Source organism: Nelusetta ayraudi, unplaced genomic scaffold (genome assembly GCF_046127955.1).
Source record: "Nelusetta ayraudi isolate G7.1 ecotype Tasmania unplaced genomic scaffold, CSIRO-AGI_Nayr_v1 ptg000189l, whole genome shotgun sequence".
NCBI classification, from domain to species: Eukaryota; Metazoa; Chordata; class Actinopteri; order Tetraodontiformes; family Monacanthidae; genus Nelusetta; species Nelusetta ayraudi.
This window is the reverse complement of record NW_027466238.1, coordinates 315776-328226: the sequence shown is the minus strand read 5'-3', so window position 1 is coordinate 328226 and position 12451 is coordinate 315776. Positions and strand designations below refer to the sequence as shown.

The window sequence follows — 12451 nt, the reverse complement described above, 5'->3', positions numbered from 1 at the left end:
TGTAAAAGGAGTTGTATCACCTACTGATCAGCTGTTATTCTCTCCTGTTGCCAAGAGAGACAGGCCAGGAGGAGAGAGAGAGGTGTGACCAGCTGTGATGTCACTTCCCCAAACAAGCCAAAACAAACACAAACAGGCCAGTTGAACTTCCTTTTCCCTCCCTGTACTCTGGCTTCTTTTCTCAGCAGCTGTTACACAGAAATAGCAGCAGGCGGCCGACTGCTGCAGCTGCTCCCACCGAGATGGAGGTCGAGATGTGGAGGGAGGGCTGAGCAGGCAGCCAAACACACGGCAGGTTTTTGTGTGGTGCATTTTCACCGTGGGGTACGTGGGAGCCACAGTGATACAATCCCATTTAGCCGCCGTACAAAAACCTCCCAGTATCAGCACTCAGTGTGGAGGATGCTGCACGCTGCCTGCCACTCCAGTTTAGGAGGAAACATCATCCAGGTGAAGGTGTGTGATGCATCAGGCCACTCTGGCCTTAGAAAAGTTTAGTCATATTCTGAAGGTATTATTATGTTTTAATCTAAATGCTTATACATAATCATATACTCACTCAGATGATTCCTAAGAGAGGACCCAGGAATCACCCATCGTAAAACAGTTACCTTAGATGACTGCCGGATCCAGGCCGAGAGAGGATCCGGCGTCTCTCTACCAAGCATCTCTACCTCGGACCTCAGCCTACATCTGGGAACACTGACAGCAGCAACATCCAATGAGGGTGGGATGCGAAGACCAGACAGCCAATCAGAGGAGGGTGTAATCTGAGAGCGCCAACAAGAACAACTGGACCTTTTCTATCTATAAAGACTGAGGAAGGGGACAAAGAGTCAGTCGGATTTCATACACTGATAGCACTTGTTGATTTTAGGCTTGAACTTGACCCAGAGCTCTGTATATTTGAATCCTGAAGTAATTTGTTTACTAAAGACATATTGAATTCAGCATTCTCCTAAGATTCTTCATTCAAAGAAAGTGTGGCTCGTTAGCACAATGCCAGAAAATAAGGCGATCCAACAATTTGGTGACCCCAACATGATGAAGAAGGAGAAGTGATCTGATGCAAAGAATTCAACAGCGGTAACTTCGGAGGACAACTAACGACAAAGGGGCCCCAGTAAAAGTTAAGCAGACACCAGTTTCATCGAAGGTCTGCACATTGGCAATTTCCAAAATTTGTCGTCACTGTCAATTCAAGTGCCCTAGTAAGAAATTCTGGATACAAGTATACCATAAATATTCGGTTCATCACCGGAAATACGGATAATCACCCGAAAGATACAGTTTAAACTCTGGAATTATACGGTTATCGCACCGGAAATATGGTTATTAAAAGGCACTAGAAAGATACAGTTCGAACACTGTAAGGGGGTCAGAAAAAATTGGGGTGGGACTCACAGCGCACTTGACGGGACGGACACTCCTGGCGTCCGAGGCCTGTATTGTACAGAATACATGTTGTGGCTGTGGCACGTGCATGTGGCATGCGCTGCAGTACACAACCGCAACTCCAGGGGGGCCACACTGATGCCCAAGTCAGAGAAACCTCCATGAGAAGATCCAAACTAAACACTGACACTAAACACCACCCTGTACCCAAAACTACCCTCTACTACCCTCCCACCACCATATCAAATGCCAGCCTTGACAATAAATAGCGGCCAAATGGAAGTTGAGACGGATAAAAAGACCGAGAAAATACGCAAGCGTGCTGTATTTTATTGCTTTTATACTGTGGACTTTTATACATGTTATTCTTATTCTATATCACTTTATGCATTGCTTTATGTTAATATTTACTTTTATTTATTGCTATTCTTTGCACTTTGGTATGGGCATCGTGAACAAATCTCGTTTCAACTTGGGTACAATAAAGCTATTTGATTTGATTTCCATTTGGTCATCGGCCGATCCATCTGAAAAAGGAGTTGTATCACCTACTGATCAGCTGTTTGTCTCCTGTTGCCAGGAGAGACAGGCTGGGAAGAGAGAGAGGTGTGACCAGCTGTGATGTCACTTCCCCAAACAAGCCAAAACAAACACAAACAGGCCAGTTGAACTTCCTTTTCCCTCCCTGTACTCTGGCTTCTTTTCTCAGCCGCTGTCACACAGAAATAGCAGCAGGCGGCCGACTGCTGCAGCTGCACCCACAGAGATGGAGGCTGAGATGTGGAGGGAGGGCTGAGCAGGCAGCCAAATGCACTGCAGGTTTTTGTGTGGTGCATTTTCACTGTGGATACTAGACCCACGGTGATACAATCCCATTGAGCCACCGTACAAAAACCTCCCAGCATTAGCACTCAGTGTGGAGGATGCTGCACGCTGCCTGCCACTCCAGTTTAGCAGGAAACATCACCCAGGTGAAGGTGTGTGAGGCATCAGGACACTCTGACCTTAGAAAAGTCAATTTTTATTCACAACATATGCTGGAAAACATGCAGAATTACTCTTCAAACTCTTGTGAGGAGTGTTTGGATGTTCCTCCAGCTCATTTGGATGAAAAGCAAACAGGACTTTGGACATGGTTGAACTCATCCTTTCTCCTTCCTCTGGATTATTATACCATCTCAATGTGCAGATTATAGAAAGTCTGGAGACTTTTTTGTAGAGGAGACATTTAGTGTGACATTGGAACTGAAGCCTACTTTTGAAAAGGAACCAAACTCACTGTTGTAGTGAGTCTGACTTTTAACTATTTTGTTTAGTAAAAACAAACAAAAAAAAAAACAAAGGCATTCATTTAGTTGTTGTTGTAAAGGAGGAGGATCCATCAGTCTGAACAAGCTGCAATAATGAGCTGAGGTGAAAGCACTGTGTGTACTTGCTCCACTACTCCTGTTTACTTCAGCCAAGGAACCAAGCTGACAGTTCTAGGTAAATATGCCCATTTATGATCTGCAAAGATATGACAACCTTTTTGAATTGACCGGGGGGAAAGGTTTTAGTTTGATGCTGCGTTTCTGCACTGTGACAACCTTAACAAAGCCTACATTGGAAAAGGGACAAATCTCACTGTTCTGGGTGAGTCAGAATTTTAACTTCTTGGTTTTAGCAGAAAAACTGTTTATTTTGGCCAAGGAATCAAAATGATGGTTTTAGGTGAGTCGACATCCAAAGAAGTATTAAACAATGTGCATAGGCTGTGTAGTTCAAGAAAATTTAATGATTTGGATGTGTGTAATACATCAACGAACAAAAAAAAGTTTTGGCCAAACTATTTGTCTATTTGTGACCATGCTCACACTTTGTGCCCATTACTAAGCTCACTTTGGCTCAGGAACCAAACTGGCTGTTCTCATTGAGTTAAGCACCATAATCTCCTCTGATTGTTCCTCCCTCAACAACACTACAACACTACTGTTTTAAAATGATGGCCAAGATGAAAAGGCAAAAGTGATGCAGCATGTTGGAAAACAAAGGTCAGTTCACCTGAGAAGAGGCAGACAGTCTTCTTTGCAGTTTTAAAGTTACATTTGTTGTAAATCAAAAATAATTTAAATGAATTAAACCCGCAAATTCTAAAGGAACGTCTCAGTTTGGGTGCTGGTGGGGTTTACTGTGACTGTGGGACACTGCAGGCTTTCTTCGGCCATGGGACAAAACTGTCTTAGTTGAGAAATCATTTTAAAGCCAGAGTAATTTCTCTAAAGGTTTGATGTCATGAAGGTGTTTCTGCTGTTTGATCTGCAAGGGGATGTACTGAATCATAACACGGCCACAAAAACATTAAGAGCTGTTTAAATGGTTAAATTGTGTGAGGAAAGAATGCAAGTTCAATTAGAGTGAATGAGTGTGAAGTGTAGAAGAAACGCTGCTAGCAGCTTTTTTCTGCAGTCTCGTATCAGTGTGAACAATTATTATCCTGCTTACTTCGGCAGTGGTACCAGACTCACTGCTGGGTGAGAAAATCCTTCAAATATTTGACACGTCCGCGCTTCTTTACCTAATTGAGTGTTAACTCAGAGAGCTGTCGTATGAACAACATGTTGTTTAGTGGTATAAACGTCATTGATGTGTGTGGTCAGAGCAGAACTTGACGAAAACTGAAAAACATAGAATATGTGGGCAGCAGGACTGGATGAAGGCTGCTGACAGGACTCTAAACTGTTGCACGCAAGCTGATTATTCTGTGGTGCTTTTTGATTTCAAACCCCGTCGAGTGTGAAGCAGCCGGTCGGTAGATTAGTGAGTTTTTCACACGCCAGTCGGCAGTATGCTCGACTTCTTATCCTCCCGTCTTTGGAGAAGGAACCAGGCTGACGGTTCTCGGTAAGACTTCCTAAGAGACTTTTTACACAAACCGCCAAGGTGACCCGAAATTGCGTCAACTCTGAATGTTCCCTCGAGTTTCTGTAACCCCTACCACATCATGCACCGCTACATTTGAATGTTTGTCTCTGCAGAAGAAAATCGCCAAGTGACATTACCAACGGTGCAGATTATTAAACCTTTAGAGGAGCAATGCAGAAACCAGAAGGACAAAGGCAGCAAGAAGACTCTGGTGTGCGTGGCCTCAGACTTCTACCCAGACCACGCCTCCGTGTCCTGGGAGCAGAACGGGGAGGAGGTCAAGGATGGCGTGACAATGGGCACAGCCGCCCTTTGGCCTGAGGAGGAGAACTACTACAAGATCAGCAGCAGGTTGAGGGTCTCTGCTGACACCTGGTTCAATCCTGGCACCCAGTTCAAATGCGTCGTCAGGTTTTTTGATGGGACCATTTACATAATTAAGACGGATATAGTTAATGGTGAACCAAGTGAGTTGACTAACTGGGAAATAACCAAGTCTTTGTGTTTAACCTGTCTCAGCTCCAGCAAACCCCAGTCTTTTGTCTATTTCACTGCAGAAGAAAATTGCCAAGTGACACCACCGACGGTGAAGCTTATTAAGCCTTCAGAGGAGGAATGCAGAAACCAGAAGGACAACGGGAGAAACAAGACTCTGGTGTGCGTGGCCTCAGACTTCTACCCAGACCACGTCTCCGTGTCCTGGGAGCAGAATGGGGAGGAGGTCAAGGATGGCGTGGCGACAGACACCGTTGCACTGCGGCCTCCGGGGGAGAAATTCTACAAGATGAGCAGCAGGTTGAGGGTCTCTGCTGACACCTGGTTGAATCCTGACACCCAGTTCACATGCATCGTCAAGTTCTTTGATGGGGAAAAGTTTATGATTACAACAGCTATGGTCAATGGTGAACCAGGTGAGTCCACTGGGGGGATGAGAAGATGTCCAACATGACGACTGGCTGGAAAATAACCATGTGTTTATGTTCAATCTGCCTCTCAGCTCCAGTAAAGGACAATCTGACCATAGGTAAGAATGTCTTTGATTTGAGGTGTGACATGATCACCATGAGAAGCTTCAGATTTTCAACCATCTGCTTAAAGCCCCTGTAGAGAAATATTTCAAGATCAGCCAGTCGGCTAAACTCTCCTGCGTTGTCTTCATCGCCAAGAGCTGGGTCTACTGCGCCTTTGTGGCATTTCTGCTGTACAGGCTTCAGGTTGGTTTCTAGCACAGAGGCATTTTTGACATTTGACCTCTGCCTCTTCTCCTCTCCTCCTAAAAACACCATGTGTCTTCATGCTCAGGTCAGCGGGGAAGCTAAGCTGCTGAGAGAGACAAGCAGAGGGGCTGCTGGGAAATGAAGCCTGTTCAAATCTGGAAACCCTCGCATTCACCACTTCTTCTTCTACTTCTTCGTGTTCGCATAAGTGTTTTTTAAGAGCACATTTTTTTAAATTTCTTAATAAAGTCGGTGTGTGGATCTTCACCGTGGTACCTTATTGATTCAAGAGTGTGCGAGTGCATCAAGTGTGAAACTGGGACCAAAACGCTGCAGAGGCGCAGGATGTGGTCACGCAGCCTTGTTTCTCTGCTGAGAAACAAGGCTGCCGTCTTGTTTGTTACCACAGCTACGCTCCGTGCATTGCACCTGCTTCTCCGCAGTACACACACACACACACACACACACACACACACACACTCTCTCTCTGTCGACCCAGCTGGGAAAACATTCATTTCTGTGTCAACTAAAGCTGCATTATGAGTTACTGCAGCTCTTTAAACATTGTTTATCCATCACATTAGGTTCAAGTCCTGTGTCAAACAGACAAACCGCATTAAAATTAATCAGCATGTGGAAACAATGAGAGCTCTTTGTTGAGTGTCATTGTAAAAAAGTAAATTGAAATAATCACCCCATCTTCTAATGTCATTAATCGTAAAACAACAACAACACAGAGAACCTCCAGGAAATTGCATATTAGCCCTCTGTTGAAAGCCTCCTGCTTTGAGCCAATGTTCTCCTGCACTTTTCTTATTTCTCACGATGCCTTAAAATTAGTCACATTTTTATCTTCTGATTGTGCGTTATTTTTAACAGTCATTTTCCACTGGAGGCCTTGGCAGGAACCACAAAGGTTGAAGCTTGTTTTCACCACGATTCCTCCCACCTGATACTGTAATGAGCATTTTATTATTTTTTTTTACTGTGGGCATCAAATCATTGTAATTTAGCAACTAGAGCGAGGAGGCGGACAGTTGTGACATGTAATAGGGCTCTCATCATTGAGGAACCTTGCGACCCATTTGTTTTGTTGTTTTTAGAAAACATTGAACAATGTCAAAAACATGTTTGTGAGAGTCAGCGTCAAGCAAACAGGAAGCAGCAGATGTGCAACCACAAAGTATACGCAGCATCTCAACGTCTGAGCCACAAAACCTCATCCTGCAGAGACAAGCTGTTGCTTCTGCTGCTAAAACCAGAGCTCAGGTCTCTTCTGTGTCTAATGGAATCACCAAAGACATGGTGCTGATATTTATACTGTTAGTAACCAGACACTTTGCCATGTATATGCAGAAGCACTTTAACTGTCTAACCTGTTGACCTGTTGAAAACAACCTTCACTATAAATATCTGCATCTGTGTTAAAAAGCATGATTCAATGTAACAGACAGGACAGACTAGAATGTCAGAATCTCTCAGGGAAACAAGTGAGGGGACAAAAAGTTGGCTACATAAGAGAACCAGCAGCTCATCACTGCCCGACTCTCCTGGATCCACACAATCATACTGTTAAGCACAGGCACGTGTCTTGTGACCAGACTGAAACCTTCCACTGACATCTCAGCTGTGCCTGATGCCAAGTGCAGAATGTTTCAGTGGGCAGGGCGCCATCTGCAAGATAAAGTTGCAACACATTGCACATAGCAGACGAGCAAGAAGACTGGCATCATGAACTAGATTAGACCAAACAGAGCTCACTGCTGTGGCTGCAATTTGCTGCCATCTAGCTGAAATAAAAGCATATTGCAAATATAACGCAAATAACATCATAATGTTATATTGGCCACATTGGTGCAGTGGTTGGCGCTGCTGCCTCACCCCAAGGTACTGTCTCTTAAAGAGATGAGGAAATGGTCACTTATATGGAGTTCATGAGCTGTGCAGTTGTAAGGAGGAGAGACCAGAACAGCAGGTTAAGTCATCAGTGTGTCCTTTTCTGCATGTCATGAAGTCAATGAATTGATGTCAATTGATGAGCCTAAAACTGTCAAGGCATGATGAAAAATCTCTAGTGTGGGTTATATTAATGTTGTTCAATACCATATTAATTTGCCAACTGTGGTATTTTGCTGATGCATCTTTAGCTAGTGAGAGGATGAAACTTGTTACAAGTAGCAGTAAAACCAGTACCACTACAAACCAATCATGATAAGAGCTATAAATGAGGGGATGACACAACTTTCTCTCTCTCCACACACAGCTCTCTCTTCTGCTCCTTCCTCGTCCACTGATACACATGAGCACCCTCAACACCTGACACACACCACATGACACAAGAACACCTGCACACAAACACAGCTAACATGTCTCGAAACACCAGACATAATCTCCTTCAGAGGCCTCAGTCTTTATTTTACACCAGCAGGAGGAGACCTAATTCAACAAAAGTGATGAGCAGAACATCAACACATTGACAATATGAATATTGATCCACAAACCAGGGTCCCTCCCACCTGCAATACTTTCATCTTCTCTGACAGACAATACATGAGCGAAGGTCTCAGAGTGAAGACAACATGGATTTCATAAAACACGTTACTTTAATTCTTCTGCTCAGGATCGAAGGTACAACCAGTCCCAATCCTTCCCAACTGTATCATCTCTCCAGTTAGCACAGCTAAATGGTCTGCTCTCCTCACAGGTCTGATGGCTGGGGACGACGTCATCCAGAACTCCACACTTTGGACAACTGAAGGGGAAAACGCCACAATGGACAGCAGACACACAAAGGGTGAAACTATCTGATGTACTGGTTCCGACAGCTGCCGGGAGAAGGCATGAAACAGATGGTGCTCACTGTACCCAAGTCCGAACCAAAATTTGAGCCAGTCGATTCTCGACTACCAAGACCAACGCCCTCAGTGGGACGTTGACTGTTGACTGGATTTTTATAAGGGCAGTTTTGGTGCTCATGCAAAAACCTTTTTGGCTACTTTTTCGAGGATTTTGGAAATGAAAGGTGGTTGGAGAAGGGAATGAGATTAGTGTAAATATTGGGATACGAGCCAGTTTTTCAGGATTTGGGTGATGGTGGCAGTTTTGAAGGAAGAAAGAACTATTCCATTGGTGAGAGGAGAGTTAACAATGACAGATTGGCAATCACACAAAGGAGAGGCATGACTTGCTCTTGTTATAGTTCTGTTATTGGGTCACAGTACTTTTCCACTCAGCATGCCAGCCACTCCTACCTCATCAGCCAACTCCACTCACCTGTGCTCACAGCTGCTCTTCATCTGCAATCAGCTCAGTATATATGCTCCTGCTCCACACCCATTCTTTGCCAGATTATTCTTTGTTCTCATGCAAGACCTTCCCGCAGGTCTCTGCATGCGCACCTGTTGCTGACCGAGCCCGGTCCTGCTTGGATTTCCCGGTGTTCTGACCTGCCTGCTCCTGCTCCCCAACCACCAGACCAGCCTTCAGCCCCCGAACAGCCTCCACCGTCAGCTCCCTGACAACCCGACCAGCCTTCTGCCTGATCCAGCACCTTCTCCCTTACCTGCCATTTCACCTGCGGACTGTTCTAATAAAGGTCATTACAATCTCTACTACGCTGTTTGTGCTGCATTTGGGTTCACACCACTCCCCATTTTAGCTTCAGAGGTTTGAAAGACATCAGAAAGTTGGGAATTGGAACCATTGTGACAGTGCTGAGGGGAGATTGAGTGCATGTGTGGGCACAGGGAGTTTGAAATAGGTATGAGAAAATATTGGTGTGTGTTGGAAATTTTCTTTTAAAAGCTGCTTTAGGGCTGATTTTACAGGAGGAGACCTTCAACAAAAGTGACAAGCAAACCAGGAAGTAACATTAAAGATGATCTCTCCCACCTCCAAGATAACATTGATTTTATTTGACTGCAGTGTGAAACTCTGCAGAGATGAACTGAAACCACAGTGGAGATGTTACTTATAACCAGATGTACTGGTTTTGGCATCGGGGGGGAAAGCATGAGCATGGCTGTCTGCACATTTTATGGTGGGAAACCTGGCAACAAGGGAGCCGACAGAAGGTATTCAGCAACCAAAGAAAAATTCTCCACTGGCGCTCTGACTGTGAAAGACCTGCAGCTGGAGGACAGGGGCATTTACTTTTGTGCTGTAAGCAAACATGGTAATGCGAGATGCAGAGCGGCTGAACAAAAACTGATTGGGCAGCGGAATCAGGAAGTGACTTAACTCTTACCAGAAGCTGGAGCACCAGAAATACTCTGAGAATAGGGCAGAGGAACCAACATGAAGCCACATCTCCCGACCACATCATATTATCTTCATCGTTTATCATTATTCACATTAGACTTTGAACTCCATGTATGATCTCCACATGATGCTTATGTTTCTGTTCCTCATCACATTCAAAGAACTTCCTCACTGTCTACTGAAATGTTGAGCTTCACATGTTAACAATGTGACGTGATGACAACATCACTTCCTGTCTCTTCCTTTGGTTGAAAAAGCAGCACAAACAACTCCAGCTGGGTCACTGAACTCAACATGACGCTATTCACATCATGTTAAAACCTCATCATCTCCAGGATGAAAGGTGACGTATTTATACAGTGTTTCAATTCATTACTGACCTGAGAGAAACAACTTATTTCTCACTGTTAAAGTCTTTTGAATGTTTTCCCAGTAATTTAATCCAAACAAGCAACTTCACATGCTAAGACAGACACTCCACCACTATCACACTAATCTAGCAACTTAATGTTGCCTTCTAATTCCTTCCAGGAGTTTCTACCTCAGTAAAGGTCAACAAGTTTTCCAGACTCCCACCGACCTGATAGTGAAACCAAACCAAGAAGTCCACCTGAGCTTCAGACATACCATCCCAGGCTATGACACCATTCTATGGTACCAGTGCTCACTAGGAGATTCTGCCCTCAAGCTTATTGGTTATATGTATTATGACTCTCCTACAATCCTGGAAGCCCAGAAAATAAATCCAGAAGCAGATGTGTTCCTTACTTATGATAATTTACATTTAAACACAACATTGGAAAATATAAAGAATTTACTTTCATTTTGTCTCTGAATGTTTTATATAAAAATATCATAATTAGAAAATCAAAAACTTGCACAACCATCTTGACGGCTGACATTTCACCAACAGGGGGAGGCAGAGACCAGGTAAGACAGCTTTTCACCGCTGCTGCCCACTGCTCCCTCAGAGGATGATGGGTCAAATGCAGAGGACAATTCACATCCTTCAGGATGTGACAATCACTGGTTGTTAAACTTTAACTTACTTCTCATCTCTTTTTATTAAGTGAGCTCAAACACCGTCTCAACTTAAAACAGCAGCAAAAAATATTTTCCTTGTTTTTTTTTCTCTCTCTTTGCATCAACAATCTTGTTGTCCCTCCTCCTGGTGAGCACAGTGACCTTCAAGGACTCTCCTCAACAGATAGTAGGAGAGAACACCACAGTCTGCCTATCCTGCAGTCATAATGACAACAACCTTCAGGTGATGCTCTGCTACCAGCAGAAAGTGGACGGCCGGTCTCTGGATCTCATTGGTTACACATATGGTCAGAGTTCCCCGACCTATGAGAAGCAGTTCAAAGACCAATTCAAGCTGATGAGAGAAGATGTGACTTATATGTGGCTTCAAGCCCCTCCCTCACTAAAAGCCCTGATCTCTTCCTGTTACTGGGACATGAGAATGAGCAGAAGAAGTTTCATCACTTTCATCCACAGCGGCTCCAACATGTCTCCGTCTCTGACTGGACTTCTCCTCATCTTACTGCCATGTAACGTCCAAAACATTGAAAACACTCATTTCATTGTTGTGTTGAATTTCTAAATCAACTGAATTGTACATCTTTAATTTTAATTCAGCTGAATTTTAATGCAATTTCCTTTTTTTCTGACAGATGAGGCGCTGACTGAGATTTGAGCCGTCCTTCCCAAAAATAGTCAACGCGGCAACAAGGGTAAAAATCAGCTGCAGCCACGATGACAGCAGCTTGACTGTAATGCTGTGGTACCAGCAGAAGGACAAGGGCTCGATCAGCTTGATTGGATACAACTATTATGGCAGTAGCCCTGACTATGAGGATCAGTTTAGGAATCACTTTGAGATCACCAGGGAAAGCAAGCAAAAAGGAGCGCTGATAATTCCCAGAGCTGATCCGTCACACTCAGGTGTGTATTTCTGCGCTGCAAGAAAGAGCACAGTGATGTGGTTTAATGTCTTCACTTCACTTAAAACCCACATCTCCTTGAGACCCTGACTGCACCAATGATTAAAGTGTGGAGGAAAAATAGGCTGAGAAACGTCTCCGACATCAGAGCTCTGTCTGCTTTAATATTATTATCATTATTGTTGATTTTACATGAGTTGATCATTGATCAGAAATTTCCAATCCATGAATTATGTTGGTATCAGAATCCAACGCAAACACTGGATTGGATCGACCCCACCCTGACTTATAATAGCAGCATTATGCAATTGACAACAGACTTTATGGAGCTCACAAGGACAGTCGGAACTGCAACATATCCCAACCTGCAGTAAATGTACCCAAAGTCTACTTCAAGTAGTGGAATCCATACACGTGAGCGACTAAAACCAAATCAAGAGAAGCTGCTGACTCTCTGACCCTCCTTCTCTAAGTGTGTCTGAACCCATAATGGAAGAGCTGCAATGTCAGCATGAAGAACATAAAATGAAATTTCCTTGTGAATTATGGAATCACAGGAATGTCAAAATTAAAAATGAATGAATGAATGAATGAATACAAATATAAAGGTACATTTTGTCTTTGCCTTTTCTGTTTTGTCATTGTAAAAGACTAATGGAAAAAACAATGACAAAAGTTTTTTGCCTTTGCCTTTTCCTTTTGTCCTTTTTTTGTCCTTTTTTCCTTTTGTAT

General features: G+C 43.8%; 1 protein-coding gene across 1 annotated transcript in view; it reads left to right on the top strand.

The window, feature by feature from the left end:
* Nucleotides 1-205: 205 nt before the first annotated feature.
* Nucleotides 206-12451, top strand: part of LOC142881263 (uncharacterized) — a gene marked incomplete at its 5' end in the record, with an annotated part of 73329 nt that continues 61083 nt past the window's right edge. The window contains 4 exons of the mRNA XM_076015416.1: nt 206-324; nt 2816-2880; nt 4410-4763; nt 4854-5207. Coding sequence (XP_075871531.1) covers nt 206-324; nt 2816-2880; nt 4410-4763; nt 4854-5207 — 892 coding nt within the window. The remainder of the gene's footprint in view (nt 325-2815; nt 2881-4409; nt 4764-4853; nt 5208-12451) is intronic.